The sequence below is a fragment of the Eulemur rufifrons genome, chromosome 2, assembly GCF_041146395.1.
Source record: "Eulemur rufifrons isolate Redbay chromosome 2, OSU_ERuf_1, whole genome shotgun sequence".
NCBI classification, from domain to species: domain Eukaryota; kingdom Metazoa; phylum Chordata; class Mammalia; order Primates; family Lemuridae; genus Eulemur; species Eulemur rufifrons.
Genome location: NC_090984.1, coordinates 73,412,806 through 73,436,636, shown reverse-complemented (window position 1 = coordinate 73,436,636; position 23,831 = coordinate 73,412,806). Strand labels below are relative to the sequence as shown.

General features: G+C 36.7%; 1 protein-coding gene across 1 annotated transcript in view; it reads left to right on the top strand.

Moving 5' to 3' along the window:
• FBXO33 (F-box protein 33) overlaps window positions 1–8,034 on the top strand; it is a 40,498-nt gene extending 32,464 nt beyond the window's left edge. Inside the window, exons 2-4 of the mRNA XM_069464526.1 lie at window positions 3,132–3,242; window positions 3,758–4,443; window positions 5,905–8,034. Coding sequence (XP_069320627.1) covers window positions 3,132–3,242; window positions 3,758–4,443; window positions 5,905–6,176 — 1,069 coding nt within the window. The 3' untranslated portion in view covers window positions 6,177–8,034. The remainder of the gene's footprint in view (window positions 1–3,131; window positions 3,243–3,757; window positions 4,444–5,904) is intronic.
• Window positions 8,035–23,831: the final 15,797 nt, after the last annotated feature.

Sequence of the window (23,831 nt, the reverse complement as noted above, 5' to 3'; positions counted from 1 at the left end):
TGAGGCAATCATAGTACACACTTTATTTTTTCCCCCATCTTTCAGGGATCACAGTCCTATGTTGCTTATTGTTCAATGCCTGAAGACAGTTGTTTCATATGTTTTGTCCAAGTTTTTAGTTGTTTACAGTGAGAGGGCAGGAAGTTCTCATGGCTGTTTAATCCTTTGGAGAAGTAAAAGTCTCTCACATATGTGTGTTTCAGTACCATGGGACAATGTTAAGGATATTACAATAGTAGTTAATGGAAGTTGGGTTGAAGGGAGAAAACTATTGGGATTATATGACTCTGAATATTATTAGAAATTAAATGTGATCTTTTTTCTCCTTTATATAAAAACTCACATTCTTTAAAAACAAATACTCATTCTTTTAGAAGTCTTTAAATTTTTTTTTCTTTTTAAGAAAACTTACGAGAAACAAATCAACATCTTTATAATTCATGGATGTGGTGGCAACTTTAGAATAAAGAAAAGATAAAAGAGAAAATACTTTAAAAGTAAACATAGTTACATATTACAGAAATATGTCCTTTGGAGTCTGATATGGAAGCCATTCTCTCAAAAACAGTTTTATATTTTTTTTAAATAGGAAAAAATGGTTTTTTTTTTAGAGTTTGATGTCTTTCTTTGAAATTTTTTTTAGAATACAGTTTTTCTGGTCATCACATGGAAAAGTTGATTGGATTTACTAGAGTGACTAATTTAAAATTTTTTAAAGGTCAAGAAAAAAATTAGATTATTTCCATTAGTAATCCCTCTAATGTTTTCCTTGACATGTTCTACACTGGCTATTTTATAACCTTTTCCCATTTACCACTTGGATTCTTAATATTTTTCTCTTTGATTTATGTGAGGTTCTTTTATATATAAAAAATAACTGTAGCTTTTTTGACACATGTTTTTCTTACTATGTTGGCTTGCCCTTTTTAGTGAGATCTGCTGTTGAATATCAAGTTTTTTATTTTTATGATGTCAAAAAATTATCTCTTCCTTTCTGATTTATTATTTCTAAGCTTAGAATGTATTGACTATCTTAAAGGCACCACAAGTTTAACGGTGTGCAAAACAGTGCTCATAATGTGACTCATAACTCCACCACCTCACCTCAACCCCCTCAAAAAAAAATTCCCTCATTAATTTTTGAATCATTTCTAGTAATCCCTGTCCCAGTAAGAAGCTCCACTATCTGTGTGGTTCCACAAACCAGAAAACTTAAAAGTTATTCTTGATTACTCTCTTCCTTACCCCCTTATAGCTAAAATCCAGCACCCACTCCTGTCCATTTTACCTCCTAAATATAGCTTGAAGCTGTCGTTCTCTCTACTTCTGCCAAAAAAAAAAAAAAAAAAAAAAACCCCAATTCAAGCTTCCATTATCTCTCATCTCTATTACTAAAATACACTCTTAACTCAGTTCCCCACTTTGGCCTCCTTCCATGCTATTCTAATGCTACAGTAATAATTTTCAGACACAAATTTAATTATGTTATTCTCCTCTTAAAAACATTTTTAACCAGCCTGAGCAACATAGCAAGATGCTGTCTCTACAAAAAATAGAAAAATAAGCTGGGCATGGTAGCACACGCCTGGAGTCCCAGCTGCTCTGAAGGCTGAAGTAGAAGGATCACCTGAGCCTAGGAGTTTGAGGTTGCAGTACGCTGTGATGACGCCACTGCACTCCAACTTGAGTGACAGAGCAAGACCCTGTTTCAAAAAACAAAAAAAACCAACAACCATTTTTGGACATTTCATTGTTGTGAAGGCAAAAACTAAAGTTTTTTCTTTGACATAGAACCCTACCTACCTCTGTAACCTTTCATGTTACGTTTACTCACTTTCTCTGTGCTCCACTCTGTATTCGTTTCAGCTCACTTTGCTCCCTTCAGAAAGCTCGCAGATGCTTCTCCTTTTCCCTGTAACATTCTCTCCCTACCTTCCTTCTGGTAATTCTCACTTATCCTTAAGATCCCTTTTTTTTTTTTTTAATACTTTTTATTTCTGTGTCTGCTGTTTGAATCCAAACCATTTTAATCAATTTATTTTGAGAAGCCCTCGCTGATTTACACAGTGTCAAATACCACCATGATATGTAGCACTATGTACTCCTTCAGAGCACTGGATCCCCATTGTGTCTCCATATATAACACAGCAGCTGGCACTTAATAGGCCCTCAGGGAATATCTGGTTGAATGAATTAATGATTGTTCCTCAAGCTAAATTTTAGAATCATTTAGGTTTTTCAGTGACATTAAGGTCATTAATTTTGGCAAATGTGAAATGGTATTTTTCGTTTATTTCATTTATTTAAATCTTTTATCACTTTGGTGGTTGATACTTTTTTTATTGATACAGTTCTTATTAAAGTTATCCTTAAGTTTTGTGTTATAAATGGAATCTCTAGTTGGTTATTGGCATTTTGGAGCTTTATCTTTATCCAGCTATTAGTTTTCTCCCACTTTATTTAGAATTTTACTAGAAAATAAATTATCTAGATTGTTTTAGATAAACTATTTATGTAAATTTATTTAGAATTTTACTAGAAAAGTAAATGTTGCATAGTAAAATTATCCAAGACTGAAAGATCTTTTTTACATAATCATAAGCTGTATGTTTAATCATAAAACTGGGGAAAGTTCTCTTTAGATTTTAGTCAAGGAATATTTTTTTCTGAGAAAATAATCTTCAAGGCAGTGCCCTACCCTTGAACATTTAACATGTTAACTAAGTTAACTGGTTTGAAAAATGTTTATATTACAGTTATAACATCTATATAAAATTTAGAGCTCATACAGTTCTTCATATGTCATTTTGTTACTCACCCCCTAAACTCTATAAGGTTGGTGGTGAAAAATTTAGTCACAGGCCCTTTGAGAGACTTTTTCATGGTCATTAAAATACTGAGTTCCTGAACCAATCTTTATATCCCAGTCCATCTTATTCTTTAAAGCCTATGCTATTTCTCCTGTATTACGTTGCTTTGCATTGTATGTATAAAGCAATCTGAAAGTACTTAATTGGATTCCAAGTGAGTTATATAAGGTGGAAACTGCTAGAATATCCCTGTTGCATATTTTTAATATTTATATTTTAATGTATTATCTAGAAAATCATTTAAAATAATTTTTCTTGTAGAAATCTCCAGAAGTTTAGTCTTTTTGGAGACATAAGCGTTCTACAACAGCAAGGAAGTTTGTCAAATACATACCTCAGCAAGGTGGACCCTGATGGCAAAAAAATTAAACAGTAAGTTATATAGTTAATAGAGGCTTATATTAGTAATAATTTGTTTCTGAAAAATTATAAGACACAAACAGAGGAGTAATGATTTTTTCCTAAAAAGAACATATGTCCTGGAAATATTTTAATGATGAAATACAGTAATCAGCATATGCCATTCCATGTCATAACGCTTTAAGATAAATCAAAGAACTTGCTGGATAATCACAGCTATTTAAAATTTATTTCTCTGCTTGCCTTTATTATAAATTGTATGTCATCGGTCTTTTCTACCAAATAGATGTAAAATGCTGTTTTCCTTGTCAGAACGTATTTCTATGTATTTAATAAATCAATATGTTTAATATACCTTATTTATTTTAATGTGAATTTTAATGGTATTTATATTGGGTTGAATAGAAATTAATGAGAGGAAATGGATCTCAACACTGCGTGCCATTCATTGCCTATTTTCAAGTCAGTGTTAAAAAATTTACAGCTAAATGTTAATGGGATCATTGTGGCATGTGTTTTCCTTATAGAATTCAGCAACTGTTTGAAGAAATACTGAGTAATAGTAGGCAACTGAAATGGCTGTCCTGTGGGTTTATGCTGGAAATAGTAACCCCAGCGTCACTATCATCTCTCTCTAACGCTATTGCCAACACCATGGAGCACCTGAGTTTACTGGACAATACTACTCCTGGTAACAGCACTCTTATTACTGCAGTTGAACTGGAGCGATTTGTCAATTTGCGCTCACTTGCCTTGGATTTCTGTGACTTTACAGCTGAAATGGCAAGAGTCTTAACTGACAGCAACCATGTGCCTTTGCAGCGACTATCTCTTCTGGTCCACAATGTTTCTGTGATGCACAAGTCTCTGGACAACATGCCAAATGACGAGCATTGGAAAGCCCTGTCACGAAAGAGCACCAGCCTTCGGGTCTATATAATGGCTTTTGATATCAAGAGTGAAGATATGTTCAAGATCCTAAAACCCAGTATACCACTAGAGAGAATTCATTTTGACAGCTATATCACCTGTGTTTCAGGGGCTATTGTTGATCTTATATCCAGGCAGTATGACAAGTTCCTCACTCATTTTATATTAATGAATGATGTGATTGACACGTCAGGTTTTCCAGATCTCAGTGACAACCGAAATGAAGATCCGTTGGTTTTATTAGCATGGAGGTGCACAAAGCTCTCTCTTCTGGCAATTCATGGTAGGTGATTTTGTTCACTATAATTTGATATTGGCATTATACTTACGATATTTTGTACCAATAAAAAGACAGCACTAACCTTTATAGTGTCAAGAAATCTTAATATTATAGAAACAAATTGATAGGCAGATTCTTATGTCTTTTAAAGTTTAAAGGATATATCACTTACAAATGGAAAGTCATACTCAACCCTAAGTGTTGTGCTCCAGCTTCCCTGTTAGTTTTTTGTCCACTATGTGAATTATGGTATTTCACAAAAATGGCATTTGAAATTAATTTAGGTATATAAGAAAATATACGTATCTACCTGCAAGTAGATATAATTCCTCTAATCACAAGAACCCTTAAAAACACAGCATAGAAGGAAGAGAAAGTATCATTTCTTTCATGCTTACTGCCTCATCTTTTAGATTCTAGGTATCAAAGTGTTAATTTGATATTTTTTAAATCATGGTTCCATTGATTAGGTATATGTTTAGTTCTTACTGGGGCCTTTCACCTGAATATGAACTATTCTTATTTGGAGAGAGAGTTGCTATTCTGACAAAAGAACATTTTACTTTCTTTTCTGATACTTATAGTTAGCAAATAATCTATAAGAATGTCTTCGGTTCTCTTTATTACCTGTTTCATTATTTTTGAATTTTTTTTTTTTTTTTAGTCTGCATTTGTGTGTGGGAATGTATGTGTCTTGCTTTTCAGGTTTCGCTTTATAATTTGGCCAGTCATCAGAGGTAGTAGCAAAGACTAGATTAATATTGAAAGTGGTAAGTAAAATGGGGAAAAAGAAATGTCAGGTTATTTAAAAGTTAATTTCAGCCAGTCTTTTTAAAGCCTTTTTCTTCTTTTAAGAAATAAAACATTAGATACTACCACTAAAGCTCCTCCCCCAACCATTCCTCTTTATTCCTTCTCAGAGGTAACCATTATTCGGAAGTTGGTACATATCATTCCCATGACTGTTTTATACTTTACATATTGCTTTGACAACAATTTATCTTTAAAATGTCACTTCATAACTGGACTGTGAAACATCATAGATGATTTTTCACAAATGAAAAATACCAGTTTACTGTGTATTGTTAATGGATACATACATATGAAGTACAAATTTGATCCGTATGATACATCACTCTCCAAAGCTATAAAATTTATTTATATATGCTTTAAATGTCTTCTGTTTACTGAATGAAATATCAGAATAGGATTAGATCACCTTCCAGCTCACCATCCACAGTGGTGTTCTTGAAGACAATATCAAACTTTTAGCCTTTTTTTTCCCTGGGCTAAACAATCATGCTTCCTTTTCGATTTCAATATCTTTTTAAAGGAAAAGAACCAGTGTAGTAAGTGAGATAAAAATTTGAAGCTTCTTAAGAAGTACTGAATGAGGAAAAGACTAACTTATCAAAGAGACAAAATAAAATGCAAGGAAATGACATTATTGTGCTTATTTTCCAGGTTACACAGTGTGGGCACACAACCTCATTGCCATTGCTCGTCTTCGTGGCTCTGATCTGAAAATGCTTGAAGTCACCGAAGAAAGCATTGATTTTGACCAAGGTGAACTGGCCGACCAGGATGTAGATCCAGTGCATAACCTTATTGAGCAGGTATCCCTGGGCCTGGGTCAACCTTGGCACGCAGTCATGGACATTGAATCACTCAGTGTCTTCACTGAACCAAATCGTCATTTCTATAGAGAGATGCAAAGCTTTAGTGAAGACATTTAGCTTTTTTTAAATGTACAATTCCTGTGGTTACATATGCAAGTAGGGTCCCATTATGTTTTTTTTTTTCAGTAGCGTGAATTAATCCCTTTGTGCTGTGTTTAATCAGTATTAGCTTTATAGAATTACATATGTATATTCTACTTCTTGATCAAAGAACGTAGTCGGGTATTGGTTTAGAAGTTCAAAGTGACAATGTATAGGGCTTTCACGGTTAATGGACTTGTTACCAAACCTTAAAAGATACACAACCGAAGGTTGTCTGAGGTTGCTGGCTAACTTTTTCACTGAGTTACTCTGCCTTTTTGACATTTTTATTCCTTGTATGTCAGAGTTCAGAGCTCAGGAGCCAAAATATTTTTATACATATATAGATATATATCCATAGCCTGGTGGATTTGTATGCAATGCACTGCATCCATGCATTCCGATAGCATTTCATTAATTTTGATTTGAAATGGAAGAAGAGAGGATAATATGATCTCAAATGAATTGTTCTTAACAGAAAAGCAAAGACTAACTTTTATTACATATATAATAGTTGATATCATCAATTACCATTCTGAATTTTGTGTAATACTAGGTTAGAACATTGCTTAATCCTTTTTAAAAAAAAAAAAGATGCATTTACATAAACACGAATACTCAAATTGTTGGATTTTTTAAAACAATATTTGTGACATAATTTTCTTCATCAATTACATTATACATTCAAGTTAGCTTTTTAGCCCAGATTTCAAATAGTGGAGGAAGAAAGAAATTATTCCAGGGTAAAACCTCCTAAAGAAAATCAGAATACAAAGTTGTAAACACACAAGCTTGCAAACAAACATTAGTCGTGAAATCCCTAGCAACATGTCACTGGATTTTTCTCTGTCAGCACGCGTGTCAGCTGCCAAAGAATAGACTTAATGAAGAAGTGCCCACATGCTGGCAGGGGCCGGCCCACTCTGGCCAGCCAGATACTGCTAGATTGTAATATTTAAGGTCGAATTTCGACCTGTGGTACACAGCTGTGCTGTGGCTCAGTCAGCAACCTCAGAACTCTGAAAAAACAAAACAAAAAAGAAAAAAAAAAAAAAAACCATGCACCTGTTTCACTGTGAATAGTGAATGTAAAGAAAGGAAAGAAAGGAAGAACTGAAAGCTTGTTCTATCACAGGTATGAGCTGCTATGATACATGAAGAACATTCCATGAAGTATGTTTTAAAACCTTGTTATATCTGAGAGGCTTTAAAAGCCGATTTAACTGTTTCAGGGCAACCGCGGTACAGACGTGGTCTCTGTGAGACTTCCACCTGACCCCAGTTTTAAGTGGTACGAATGTTGTGCATTTAATGTTAAAGGACAGTCTGCAATAATAAAGTAAGTAGCCAACGTGGGTGCCCAGCAGTGCTGAGACCTGGCTGCTCTATTGTAAGCTTTGGAAACACAATTTATGCAACAGATGTCCAGATATGATTCTATTTATGGAAAAAGTTTATATGTGTTTTACAAATGGTTTTACCATCTTATATTAAAATGACCTTTTGACAGGTGTGCACTGTTTTGTCTCCAGTGAGCACATACCATGCGGATTTTATATGTACATCAGTAGTGTGAATCCACTGGCACAGTGTGTGTAAATGCCAGATGTGGTGAGATTTTATCTTATAAATGTGATCAGATAAAATAACTCCTGACAGAAACTGTAAGGAAACCAGCTGAATGTTTGACCTGATGACTGATGTTGTATGGTTTATGTTAAATGTATATTCTTTTAATCAATGAATAAAGCATTAAAAAGTGGTCATTGTAATATATTTTATTGTATATGAAGCATGACAACTTTTAGTGTTAAATAAATGGCAATAATCCTTACCTTGTGTATAATTGTGTTAGCTCCTATTGTATTCTGGGGCAGCAAAGCTTAAATTTGGGAATACATCATAAAAAGTCTTAGGCTGAATAGTTTGAAGAGGTTTTTTTTTTTTAATGTACTTTCACAAAATACAAGGTTAAAAGCAAACACTAGACTTGTTAGTAAAAAAAAGTCCTAGTGTATCATGCACTTAGAATACATTATTGATATGGCAAAACTTAATTTGTATACTATAGGAACCTCTTATTTTTTAAAATTCCTATATCAAATGCAAAAATACTTAGATATGTCACTATCAAATACTTCATAACCCCCTATATTGCTTTACTCTGGTGTTGTAATCTCCATTCTTGGTTGTGGAGACAAATAGCTCTAACATGTAGGAAAGAAATGGCTTCTTTTCCTTCTTCCATGTTCCCTTTGTTAATCATTCCAGACATTGATTCTTCCAGGCCCTGCCTTATCTTGGAATTGTTCTTATACCTACCACTTCCTTATTCCTGGACACATCTAACTCCTTTGAATGAATCAACATGTTTAAGTATGTATTTAAAATGTACCCAAATTTAAAAAGGAAAGTATTAATAAATATGAATAGCACGCAAGTGAAGGTTGGTGTAGTAAAGCAATAAACTGGGAATCTTGGCAACTGTTAATCTAAGCTTTGGCTCCAATGCTACTTGAGCCCAAACTCCTCTTAGAGCTTCAGTTTCCTATTTTGTGAAATGAAATATTGGACTTGGCTATCTAAAACTGATTCGTCACTGAAATTTTCAACTGCTGTTAACCTAACAGCTCGTAGATTTACAAGATCATCTTTGAACAAAGATATTAAATATTTTCAAGACATAGCATACTAAAATATATGAAAGTTACATACCTAAAATTACTTTCCTATTTCCCCCACCACCCTAGGAATAAATTGGGGAGTTGGCGGAGTAATGCCTGGGAGGGACAATGTGCTTATAGTTGAACAAAAGATGCAGAAACTAACTTGTTTCTTGGGGCTTATAGCATGAATCAGCTTGGATTTTTATGAAGCCAGCAACATAACGTAGTGCTAATAGATTAACACACAAGCATGTGTGAATACCCAGGGATCATGCCATATGCTGTATCAATGCTTCACAACCTTTTTCATGTCGTGGCACACAAAAAATATTGTATAGCATGCTGGTATAAACTAGAAGGAATTAGAGCAAAAAAAAAAATCATTTCTTAATACAATTGATGAAAAAATAAAATGCAGAGGATTTAAGGAAAAATATTGAATATAAGAACTTTGAAATAAAATCTTGTCAAATGGTTAATTGATAACCTCTTCAAAATCTTAATACTGCAACCAATGAGAAACAGCCCACAAATAGGTGATAATTTTTGAGCCTTTGGTAACTATTCAAAAATTTATGCAGTCAAAATTAAGACATTTAACAGCTTTCTTTTCTCTCTTTGGGAAATGAAATGTTGAGGTTTCTTGTAATATGAATTAATATAAAATTCAAATGTATTTTTTCATTACAACTATTTCAAAATAATGATACTCTAATCTGTAATCTCCTAAACATAACCCTGCTGCTTGCTGAGGCACACAACAGCCACCAACAGAAAGATATTTATCTGATGTATGTGGAGGCAATTAGAGGCCTACAGGGGGCCTTCCTACCTGCTCTTCACTTCTCTCACAGCTTCATAGACCGCCTTGTCTATGATGGACAGTGGAGCATCTCATCTGGCCAGGCAGTAATGAGTAACTGAGTTTGCTCTCTGCCCAGGGCACACTGTCAGACCCAGCTCCACTCTCATTGTTCAGAAGAGACTGAGCATCAGCAGGCAACCAGCCCAGCCTCCCAGGGTTCACTAGGTATCCTTGAGGTGCATCCCTCTGGTGCAGTCTACTAACTAATTTGGGTTGCTGGTTGTGGAATGAAAATGGAAGGTGTATCATGAAAAAGTTTTCAGGACACTAGAATCATCCTTTCTTTTTGAAAGATTAAAAAAATGAGGGCAAGATATGCCATGTGTGGGCAAGAACTTGAATTGGTATAACCACTTTGGAAAGCAAATCTGCAGTATCTTTTCAAAGTTACCTGTGCCCTGTGACCCAGCATTATCACTCTGGATGTATTCTCTAATACTACGTCTTCTAGTTGTTTTCTTAACCCCTACAAATCCTAAAGGAATTTTGAAAAACCATGTACCCCTTTGCACATTTTTAAGTTAAACATAAACTTGGCCATAATCTAAGCAGATATTAAACATTAACAGTTTAAGACAAACTGTATATGTCACTTTTTAAAATGCATATAATGGAATCTAAATGCTATTGTAATTAGGTTGTATCATCCATCCATTTAAAAAACAGTTCAGCTCTTGATCATTTGGAAATTTTATTTACATCATTCATTTTTCTCCTTAAACTCATATTGTATCAGTTATCAATTTATTGCCTGTTAGCTCTGCATGCTTTCTCCAATATATGCTCTCTGATAGTGGAAAAAACATTCATGCCCTCTTCACAAGAGTGCTTATGGGGCATGAGGGCAAGGATCAGTGTGGATGGGCATGAAAGTATTTGTAACTGTTTTCCTTGAACAAAAATATGGCAAAATGTTAAACATTGCTCTATCTAGGTAATAGGTAAAGGGTATTCATTATATTACTTTCCTATTTTTTTAAATAATTTGTAATTTAAAATGTCAATATGATCCAAGTTACCAATAAATGCATGTTTCTGGACTGACTTGGTTCATAATTCTGGCTGAGTCTAAAATTGACTGTCTTAATCCATTTTGTGCTGTTATAACAATACCTGAGACTGGGTAATTTATAAAGAATAAAAATTGTTTTCTTACTGCTCTGGAGGCTGGAAGTCCAAGATCAAGACACCGCAGATTTGGTATCTGATGAGGGCCCAGTCTCCACCTCCAAGATGGCTCCTTGAACACTCCATCCTCCAAAGGAACGCTGACCTCATGTGGCAGAAGAGCAAAAGAAAGTTAACCTATTCCCACAAGCCGTTTTCAATAGGGGCATTTAGCCATTTATGAGAGCGGAGCCCTCATGACCTAAATACCGCCCATTTGGCCCCACTTCCTGACACTGTTGCATTGGGGATTAAGTTTTAACCTATGAATCTGGAAGGGGACACAAATTATAGCAGTGACCAAGGCAGGAAGATAGAATATTGCCTTCTACCCATTCATGGATAAGTGCATCACAGTAACCTAAAAGAAGCTCAAAGATGTACTGAGAGCTTAAAGACTAGTTTAGCTGTTTGTAGGAAAATTCTAAATAGACTTTTCAAAATAAGTCATGGGGTGAAGGGGAAATATTGGTCAAAGGTACAAACTTTCAGTTATAAAATGAGTAAATTCTGGAGCTCTAATGTACAGCATGGTGACTGTAGTTAATAATGTATACTTGAAATTTGCTAAGAGAGTAGATCTCAAGTTCTTACCACACACCAAAAAAATGGCAACTATGTGAGGTGATGGATATTTTAATTAGCTTGAGTGTTATAATCATTCCACAATGTATATTTATATCAAAGCATAATGCACATCTTAAATATATACAATTTTTGTCAGTCGCCTCAAGCTGCAAAAATGTCACTGTAGTTGACTCTAAATCACTATTGTCATTAGAGTAATATTTAATATGGATATTATATAAAACAACTTCAGCTATTTGAAGTATAGCCAAGGATCCAGAAATAAGTATAAAAGAATTTGTGGAGCTAGTTTAATTCCTAATGCTTTAAAGGTGTCACATTGATAAGAGCCATTTCTACTTCCTTTTAGCCCACTTTGTCTTCTTGTCACCATAATTTTAATAATCCTATTCAGCTGGCTTCTTGGTCTACAGTAGCTTAGAAGGGGGGGGCTGTCAATCAAACACAATATTTGGACCTTATTTAGAGAATGATTCTAACAAAAAAAATCTTAAAGATAATTGAGAAAATTGAACAGATACTTGATGATAATTAAATGACTGGCTATTAGATGATATTCGATGATGGTAAGAAATTGTGATTTTTTTTTTTTTTTTTTTTTTTTTTTTTGAGACAGAGTCTCACTTTGTTGCCCGGGCTAGAGTGAGTGCCGTGGCATCAGACTAGCTCACAGCAACCTCAAACTCCTGGGCTTAAGCGATCCTCCTGTCTCAGCCTCCCGAGTAGCTGGGACTACAGGCATGCTTAGTTGGCCAGATAATTTCTTTCTGTTTTAAGTAGAGACAGGGGTCTCACTCTTGCTCAGGCTGGTCTCGAACTCCTGACCTCGAGCGATCCACCCGCCTCAGCCTCCCAGAATGCTAGGATTACAGGCATGAGCCACCGCGCCCAGCCAGAAATTGTGATTTTAAAAGGTGGACATTTGTAGTTATGTTTGTTGTTTGCTTAAGGGTCCTTATCTTTTAGAAATATAGTCTGGGTTCCAGCCCAGGTACACTACCAGTTGTCTGTAGCAGAGGAATATTAATAGCTGTCCTACCTAATCACCAGATTGATGAAAAGCCACTACAAACAGGTGTGAAAGCCTTTTAAGAACCAATACCTAATGTATTGTACAAATTCAGCATGTGACTAAATAATCATGTTACCCGTTAGAATAGTCATGAAATTAAAGTGTCAAAACTAGTTTTGGAGTTGAAACATATAGTAAGAGATCAGCTTAATTTCCTTATTTCCACGCTCTGCTGCACCTGGATATTTTGGAACATAGAGGTCACATTTAGCATCATAGTAGAAATATTAATATTACCGTTAGAATTGTTCTGACTTATGAGAGCATTCCAGACAGAATTTTTAAATACTTTAAAGTTCATTTTCAAATACTAAAATATTTCAAATCTTCTCAAATGCTGTTTTAAATGGTTCAAACCAGCTGAAAGTGATCTAGGATGGGTCTCCTAAGCACAAGAAAAATCCCATTTCCAGCAAATCCTCACTTTTGAGGGATGATAAATGCCATTTCATGCAAGATTTCCTAAATCCCACTCTTTTCAAAAGAAACAGAGAGGGATTATCTTTGCATGTAGGCAAATTATGCTTTCTGTTTGTAATACACTTCTAGTGCACAACCTGCTAAGAAGCAGATGAATGTGAAGGTCTCCTAAAACTAGGTGGCAGCATGTCAGTCAAAAAAAGTAAGTGACAGGAAACAGGCAGAAAGTAAAACATGGTCTGAGACAGACTGACACTCATTCCCTTTGATAAAATTTCTTACTACGACAATGCCAGAAAGATTAATTAAATCCAAGCAGGAAGGTTCTCACTCACTCTGAAGTTAATTCCCCTTAACTGAAATGCATTTCTCTATTTTGTCATAAAATGTTTCGATCCATGGAGAAGAAAACCATGCCAAAGGATGGATGTTCAGCTTGGAAGAGGCATGGCAAGGCTTAAATTTATCAGAAAGGAATGGCGTGGTTTTCAGTCATTTCATGGATACGCTTTTTTACCCTCCCTGATGTATCACAAAGGTTTCTAAATTGAACATTTTAAATGATTTCCATACATACTTGATGTAAACTGTGAACATGTTTACAATTTGTCTATCTATGTTCATTCCCTGGATAATCTCATCCACTCCCATGGTTACCTTTATACTGATGACTCCCAAATTTGTTTCCTTAGCCCTAAGGGACCCTCCTCCACAAGCTCCAAACTCATACTTCCTTCTTGGGATCTTCATTTGGATGTCTAAATAGGAATCTCCAACTTAACATGGCCATGCAGAATTCTTGATTTTTGCCCCCTCCAAAACTTACTTCCTCCCCAGTTTCTCACATTTCCAGTGGCATCACTATTCACCTAACTGCTCCAATCAAAAACCGAGTCACTCTTGACCCCTCTGTCTCTCACATCTAATCCATCAGCAAGTCCGTGGCTTTAAAATAAATTCCAAAGCCATCCACTTCTCTTCCTTTTCCATCTTTTCTTGCCAGTGTTAGTTCTCAGCTATACTATTTCAATAGTCTCTTATTTCTGTTTCCACTCTCTATACCCTTCAGTCCATGCTCCACACACACATGAAAGTGGTTCTCATTTTATATAAAATAAAATGGTCATATAAAAATTTTCCACTGGCCTCTTGTTCTTAGAATGAAATCCTAACTCCCTACAATGGCCTTCAAGGCTGACGTCTGGCCCACCTCTTGCTGACCTGATCCCACACCACTCTCCTGTGCTCACTGCATTCCACCACACTGACTTTCTTTTCCTCAAAATAAAAGCTCATTTCTTTCTGCTTAGAGCTGTATTTGCACTTGTTTCCTTTTTGTAGAATGCTATTCTCCCCATATTCACCTTCTTTTCATTAGTCACAACTCAGCTAGAAAATTCACCTCCTCAAAGCAGCTTTCTGGACCACATTCTACTATTACCCGTTTTTATTTTCTTCAGAGTGCACTACTTGGAAATGCCTTCTTTACATTTTCTTTGTTATGGTCTGTCTCCCCCATATTAACTGAATGTAAGATCCCACAAGGGCTGACTTTGTCTTGTCATTGACTGTCTCCTGCACACTTAGAACAATGCCTAGGAAATAAATAATAGACTCTCAATATACATTTGTTGAATGAATGGCATATTAACTTTTGGTTCAGCATTAATATCACTAAATCTAGAAAACACTCAGGAGGGAAATCAGGTAAGGACATGGAATTTGGACTTAAAAAGATGTAGAAAGACATGAGAACACAGGCTTAAACTAAAAGGTTTGAAGTTACAATGACAAAGCAGCAAAATAAGACATAAACTTTAAAAAGAAAAGATACATAGAACATGAAGGAAAAAAACCTGAGATTGGATAGATGTTCGTGGATACTCTAGGTGGATATGCGTTATCAAGAGCTTTGTATACTGACCAAAGTTAAATTCTACTTTCTTACAAAACAAGTATTTCTTGGTAAGGCACTAAATGATTAGCAAATGGGCTTGGCATTATGTACAGGCTTACCCTGGAGATACTGTGGGTTCTGTTCCAGACCCCCGGAATAAAGCAAATATGGCAATAAAGTAAATCACACGAATTTCTGAGTTTCCCAGTACATATAAAAGTTATTTACATTATATTGTAGTCCATTAAGTGTGTGATAGTATTATATCTAAAAAAACAATGTACATACCTTAATTTAAAAATACTTCATTGCTAAACAATGCTAACAATCATCTGAGCCTTCAGCCAGTTGTAATCTTTTTGCTGGTGAAGGGTCTTGCCTTGACTTTGATGGCCACTGACTTATCAGAGTGGTTGTTGCCGAAGGCTGGAGTGAGCACATGCTATTGAAAACACAACGCCAATATACTTGCTTGACACAGGGTTGCCAAAACCTTCCATTTGTAAAAAACACAAAATCTGCAAAGTGCACTAAAGCAAAGTGCCATAAAACAAGTTATGCCTGTACTGTGTTTCTGGTCATTACTATTTACAGATAATAGTCATATGACCCTTTTCTTTTTAATTTGCACCATTCTGTTTGGGAATTTTGTCAAGACCCGTAGAAGAAATATTATATCAAACAAAAGTTCTACCTCTTGTAAAAAAAACTACTTTGGCCATAGTAGATATGTAAGTCTAAAATGCTGTTCGATTACTAAAGAGGGTCCAATTCTTATCTAGTTATTGAACCTGATTATAAATAACAAACAGCATTTTAAATAATAAACTAGGAAACATTTTTATTACTAAACATCCCCATATGAGATTGAAAAAAACAAATTCTCTTCTTAAATACTTAGGTCACCTTTGGCTTGAAATGGTTATGTTTCACTTAATAATTAAAATGTAAAATTTGCCATGCTTCTCTATTTTCATAAGTTATTTGTTAAACCTAATGATAAATTAATTTTAAAATGCTAGAGCTAATTTTCTTTATATTTGAAATATTTAAGTTTTAAACACACTAAGTCAACCCACAGCATAAAATAGCACAATTTATTATGTTACTCGTTTAAAATATTTCAATATTAAAAAAATACTTTAGAAATCAACTTGTCTGAGGGATCATTTTACAGATAGAGAAATTTAAACCCACTTAATCAATTTTTCACCATTTCTTACTTTTTTTGCTTTAGGTTACAACCAAAAAGCCATGTAACTAAAATAATACGCAACTTTAAATAGCCTACCAAAGACTAGATTTTTTTTTCTAAACAAGAATCACAATTCATAATTTCAGGGGTTTATGAAAGGAGATACTTTAGTCAGTTATGTAATTTGTTCAGTGAAGCAATAACAAAATATTCATTGTTCAGTTTGTGTCTTTCAACTTTTCAGCTCTTAACTAGATCCACAATTTTAATAATGCTCTCATTTTACAGTTTCTAAAAGCCTTACAACTCTATGCTGAACTTAACATGGCATAAACTCTATTCAAGGTAAATAACGATTAAATTATGAACTAATGATGAACCATTTCAGTAATACCTCAAAAAATAGAAGAAATGCAACTTTAATTGACAGAGTACATTGTTATATCTAGGTAACCAATTCTTTAGAACTGAAGTGTTAGCTTCCTTCCATAAATGAAAAAGAATTCAGAAAACAAAGGGGTCTTAAGAAGTTTTAATTGGGAGCAAATGCTTCTCCCATTAACAAGCCCTTGCGAAGAATATTTACTTCCTAATTATGTATTTTCCTTACCTCATACCGAATCAAGTCTGATTACTGGTTCCCTTTGCCACATCCAGACCTCTGTACCTCAGAATTGAAAAATGAAGCAGATTTAGTTCAGACTTTGAAAGTTTTAAAGGACATCCTCATGAGCCTGGGGTCCCCAAACCCCGGGCCACAGACCAGAACCGGTCTGTGGCCTGTTAGGAACCAGGCCATGCAGCAGGAGGTGAGCAGTGGGCAAGCCAGCGAAGCTTCATCTGTATTTACAGCCATGCCCCATCGCTGGCATCACCACCTGAGCTCTGCCTCCTGTCAGATCAGCCGTGGAATTAGGTTCTCAAGGGAGCACGAACCCTACTGTAAACTGCATGCGAGGGACCTAGGTTGCGAGCTCCTTATAAGAATCTAATGCCTGATGATCCGAGGTGGAGCTGAGACAGTGATGCTAGTAGTGGGGAGCAGCTGCAAATACAGATTATCATTAGCAGAGAGGTCTGACCACACAGAGACCATAATAAATCAATTGCTTGGAGATTCATATCAAAATGCTATCAGTGAGTGGCAAGTGACAAGCTGCATCTTGTGGCAGGCTTTATAGTGACAAGTGAGCATCTTATTAACTGTACAGCTGCATCCAGTGGCAGGCTTTAAGTAAGAACCCAACACTTTAGTCCATGCGTAGCCCGCCCATTATTTTATTTACCACTTCCATTCGCGCTGCTTTCCTGCACTGCACATTTGTCTCAGTCACAGTTTTGGTAAGCCCACTAGCTAACCCTAGCAAAAATGAGTAAAAAAAAATAAGTTGCTGGAGAACTTTGAAAAGGAGGAAAGACCCAGTGAGGAGACAGCAGAAAACTGCCGACAAAATGAAGTCTGCATTTAAAGGAAAATACCAGAGTCCTACTTAAATTATAGGTTCATTGCAACAGGTGATTCACATTCTCCAAGCCTGCTTCATATATGTGGCGACCAGCTATCCAACAAAGCCATGAAAGCTTCAAAACTGCTTCGCCACATGGAGACCAAGCAACCTGCGTTAAAAGACAAGCTTTGGAGTTTTTCAAAAGAAAAAATATGAACATGAAGAACAGAAGCAATTATTGAAGGCCACCACTTCATCGAATGTGTCTGCACTGAGAGCATCATTCTTAGTGGCTAACCACATTGCTAAAGCTAAGAAGCCCTTTACTATTGGTGAAGAGTTGATCCTGCCTGCTGCTGAGGACATTCGCTGTGAACTTTTAGGAGAGGCTGCAGTTCAAAAGGTGGCATGGGTTCCTCTTTCAGATAGCACCATAACTAGATGAATTGATGGAACAGCAGAGAACAGTGAGGCACAATTATTAGGATTATTGAGTCACTGTGGAACACAATGCAGGTTGACAAGTCTACTGATGTTGACAACAAGACAATGCTTGTTTTTGTGCGATGTACTTTTCCAAAGGATGTACATGAAGATATATTATGAGAACTTTAGTTGCCAACCAACACCACAGCTGCAGAACTATTCAAGTCTTTGAATGATTACATATCAGGAAAACTGAACTGGTCATTTTGTGTCAGATGGAGTGGCTGCCATGACTGGACAGCTTTCTGGTGTCACTACTTGGGCCAAGGAGGTCGCTTCTGAATCGCACTGTGTCATCCATAGAGAAATGCTGGCTACCCAAAAAATGTCACCCGAACTAAACAACATTTTGCAGGATGTGATTAAAATTATCAACCACTTTAAAGTACATGCCCTTAACTCACGTCTGTTTGCACAGCTCTGTGAGGAGATGGATGCAGAGCACACACGTCTTCTCTTATACACAGAAGTGAGATGGCTTTCTAAAGGTAGATCACTAGCCAGAGTTTTTGAGTTATGAGAGCCACTCCAGAGATTTCTTTTAGAAAAACAGTCACCACTGGCAGCACATTTCAGTGACATGGAATGGGTCACAAAACTTGCTTACGTGTGTGACATATTCAATCTGCTCAACAAACTCAATCTGTCACTTCAGAGGACAACAACTGTGTTCAAGTCGGCAGATAAAGTGGCTGCATTCAAAGCCAAACTGGAATTATGGGGGCAACAAGTAAACATTGGGATTTTTGACATTTCAAACATTAGCAAAGATTTTGAAAGAAGCTGAGCCAGGGCCTTCTTTCTCCCAGCTGGTGCATGATCACCTATCTCAGCTTTCAAAACAGTTTGAGCATTACTTCCCAACCACAAAAGACCCCCAAACTGGGAAGATATGGATCCACGACCCATTTGTGAATAAGCCAGGTGAATCGACTTTGTCCCTGCTAGAAGAGGATCAACTGCTAGAGAGCGCAAATGATGGCGGCCTACAGCCTGTGCCCATGCACACCACCAGGATGACTGAGGACAAGCCCCCAAGGCCTGGGCTGCTCCCACCAGTACCCAAAAACATTGCACAGGGGCCTGGAGATGGCCCACCCCATCCACCACTGGCATCTGTGCATTCCTCCTGGGGGCCTCCAGATGGGCCCATGCTGCATGCTGCTAACATCACAGCTGGCACCCACCCACAGGCACCACCTGGGGTCCTGGAAACTGGCCTTACCCAGCCCACTGCAACCACTGCTAACACAAGCACATGCTGCCTGGTAGCCTGAGAGTTGTCCCACTACCACTACATCTATTGCTCAAGCCACACATGCTGCCCAGAGGCCCAGTGACCCTCCCACCCACCCTGCCTGTTGCTACCACTGTCAGCACCCGTGCAAACCAACTGGAGGCCCAAGAATAGGCCTGCTTGGACCTGCTAACACTGATGCCTGTGTGTGCTACCTGGGGGCCCAAGGACAGGCACATTCACCTCACTGCTGCTACTACTGGGACCCAAGGACTGGCCCACCTGGCATCCCCACTCCCAGCAAAACCTCATCGCAATCTCTACTAACAATAGTAGCCCAAGCCACAGAGGAAATTGCAGGCACCACTGACATGGCTTACAACCACATAAATCATACAAGACTACACTACTCTGCATACCCAGAATCAAAGCTAAAGTGCTCTAGCCAACCAACAGCACAGATACACCTTCAGGGAAGTCTTGCCCTATGAAAGCCAAACCAAAAAGTTAAAGGAAGCGACTGTTATACCAGATGCACAGATATCAATGTAGGGACACAAGAAACATAAAAAAGAAAGGAAATGTGACACTATTAAAGGAATACAATAATTCTCCAGCAACAGATTCCAGTGAAAAAGAAATTTATAAAATGCCAGAGAAAGAATTCAAAATAATGATATTTAAAGGAGCTCAATAAAATACAAGAGAACACAAATAAACAATATGGAAAAATCAGAAAAACAATTCAGGATATGAATGAGAAATTTACCAGAGAGATGGATATGATTAAACAAACAAACAGAAGAAGACAACACATGTAATGAAAAATACATTTGAGAGTTTTAACAACAGACTAGATAAAGCAGAGGTATTTCAGACAGGTCTTCTGAAATAACTCAGTAAGACAAAAAAAGGAAAAAAGAATAAATAAAAATGAACAAAGCCTACGTGACATATGGGACACCATATAGCAGCCAAATGTTTGAATTTTGGGGTGTTCCAGAAAATGAAGAGAAGGGCAACGGCAAGGAAAACCAATTTAACAAAACAACAGCTGAAAAATTCCCAAGTCTAACAAGAGATTTAGACATCCGGACACAGAAAGCTCAGAGATCCTCAAACAGAAATAACCCCAAAAGGTCTTCTCTACAGCACATTATGGTCAAACGTCAAAAGGCAAAGACAAAGAGAGATTTCTAAAAACTGCAAGAGAAAAACATCTAGTTACATACAAGAGAAACTCCATCATATTAACAGTACATTTCTCAGCAGAAATCTTATAGGCGAGGAGAGAATAAGATGATATGTTAAAAGTGTTGACAGGGGGGGAAAAAAAACTGCCAACCAAGAATGCCATACTCAGCAAAGTTACCCTTCTTAAATGAAAGAGAAATCTTTCCCTTCATTGAAGGGAAAAGCAAAAAACTAAGGGAATTCATCATCAGTAGAATGGGACTACAAGAAATGCTTAAAGGAGGCTGGGCACAGTGGCTCATGCCTATAATCCTAGCACTCTGGGAGGCCAAGGTAGGAGGATCACTTGAGCTCAGGAGTTCAAGACCAGCCTGAGCAACAGCAAGACCCTGTCTCTACTAAAATAGTAAAACTTAGCTGGCTGTGGTGGTGTGCACCTGTAGTCCTGCTACTCAGGAGGCTGAAGCAGGAGGATCACTTGACCCCAGGTGTTTGAGGTTGCTGTGAGTTAGGCTGACGCCACAGCACTCTAGCCCGGGTGACGGAATGAGAGTCTATCTCTAAAAAAAAAAAAAAGAAAGAAAGAAAAGAAAAGAAAAAAGAAATGCTTAAGGGAGTCCTACACCTGGCAGTGAAAGGATAATATCTACTGTCATGAAAACAAGTTTTAAAAAATCAAAATCATATCAGGTATAAAATTCACTGGTAGAGAAAACATACAAATGAACAAGAGAAAGGACTCAAATATTACTGCTAGAGAAAACCACCAAACCACAATGATAAATGAGAGAAAGGAAGGAATAAAAAATATATAAAACAACCAGAAAACAATTAACAAAATGACAGGAATACATCATCACATATCAATAACTTGGAATATAAACAGATTAAATTTTCCACTTAAAAGATACAGACTGCCTGAACAGATTAAAAAATAAACATGACTCACCTATATGGTCCTATAAGAAATTCACTTGACCTGTAAAGACACATAGACTGAACGTAAAGGGAGGGAAAAAGATATTCCATGCAAATGGAAAACAACAGCAAGCAGGAGTAGCTAGGTATACTTCTATCAGAAAAAAACAGGCTTTAAGTCAAAAACAGAAAAAAAAAAAAAAAGACAAAGAAGGTCATTATATAATGATAAAGGTATCAATTTAGCAAGAGAATATAACAATTCCAAATATATATGGACCAAATACCAGAGGACCCAAATATATAAAGCAAATAGTATTAGATCTAATGGGAGAGATAGACTGCAATACAGTAATTGTAGGGGACTACAACATCCGACTCTCAACATTAGACAGGTCATCTTGACAGAAAATTGACAAAGAAACATTGGATTTAAACTGTACTTTAGACCAAATGGACTTAACAATCATCTTCTGAACAGTTTATCCAACAGTTGCAGAATACACATTATTCCCATCAGCACATGGACCATTCTCCAGGATAAACCATATGCTAGAATACAAAACAAGTCTCAACAAGTTTAAAAAAATCAAAATCATATCAAGTATCTTCTGCAAACACAGTGGAATGAAGCCAGATATCAAAATGAAGAGGAACTTCAGAAACTACAAATATATGAAAATTAAATATCATGCTCCTAGACCAGCAGTCCCCAACCTTTTTGGCATCAGGGACCAGCTTTACGGAAGATAATTTTTCCATGGACGGGATGGGAGGGTTGAGCGGATGGGGAAGCAGAGCTCACAAGGTGATGCAAGCCATGGAGAGCGGCTAAAAATACAGATGAAGCTTCACTGGCTCGCCTGCCACTCACTCCCGGCTGTATGCATCCTGGTTGGGGGCGGGGGCAGCAAGTAGCAGTCTGAGGCCCAGGGGTTGGGGACCGCAGTACCAGATGATCACTGGGTCAACGAAGAAACTAAAACAGAAATTTAAAAAAAATTTAAAATGAACGAAAGTGAAAATACAAAATACCACAACCTGTGTGACACAGCAAAAGCTGTGCTAAGAGGCAAGTTTATAGTATTAAATGCCTACATCAAAAAGTATAAGATCATAAATTAACAACCTAAAGTCATACCTCAAGGAACAAGAAAAACAAGAACAAATCAAACCCAAAGTTAGCAGAAGAAAAGAAATAACAAAGATCAGAGCAGAACTAAATGAATTATAGACTTAAAAAAAAATACAAAGAGCAACAAAATGAAAAGTAGGTTTTCTGAAAAGAAAAACAGAATCAATATATCACTAGCTAGACTAGCCACGGTAAAGGAGAACAGACCCAAACAAACAAAATAAGAAATGAACAAGGAGACATTACAACTGATACCATAGAAATATAAAAGCTCATCAGAGATTACTATGAACAATTATGTGCTAACTGGAAAACCAAAATGGATAAATTCCTGAACACATACAACCTATCAAGACTGCATGAATCAGGACAAGAAACCCTGAACACACCAATAATGAGTAGCAAGATTCAATCAGTAATAAAGTCTGCCAACAAAGAAAAGCCCAGGGCAAGATGGCTGCACTGCTGAATCTACCAAACTTATAAAGATGAACTAAGACCAATTCTTCTCAAACCATTAAAAAAATTGAAGAGAGAATGCTTCCTAACTCATTCTATAAGGCCATAATTACCCCAATACCAAAACCAGATAAAGATACAACAAAAAAAGAAAACTTCAGGCCAATATCCATAATGAACATAGACATAAAAATCCTCAACAGGGCCAAGCATGGTGGTTCACACTTGTAATCCTAGCACTTTGTAAGGCCAAAGTGGGAGGATCATTTGAGGCCAGGAGTTAGGAACTAGCCTGGGCAACTAGCCTGACCTTATCTCTACAAAAAAATAAAAAGAAAATTAGCCAGGTGTAGTGGTATACACTTGTAGTCCGAGCTATTCAGGAGGCAGAGGCAGAGGCAGGAGGATTGCTTGAGCCCAAGAGTTCAAGGCTGCAGTAAGCTATGATCGCACAACTGCCCTTCAGCCTGATAGAGCAAGACCCTGTTTCTTAAAAAAGAAAATACTAGCAAACCAAATCCAACAGCACATCAAAAAGATAATATACCATGATCAAGTGGGATTTATCCCCAAAATGCAAAGATAGTTCAACATACACAAATCAATAAATGACACATCACATCAACAGAATGAAGGACAAAAGCCATATGATTTCAATAGACACAAATAAAATTCAACATATCCTTTTTTCAGATTTATTTATTTTTATTTTTTAAATTTCAGAATATTATGGGGGAACAAATATCTAGGTTACATATATTGCCTTTGCACCACCCAAGTCAGAGCTACAAGCATGCCCAACCCCCAAAGCACACCACACCCATTAGGTGTGAATATACCCATCCCCTCCTCCCCCTTCCCACCTGCCTGACACCTGATGAATG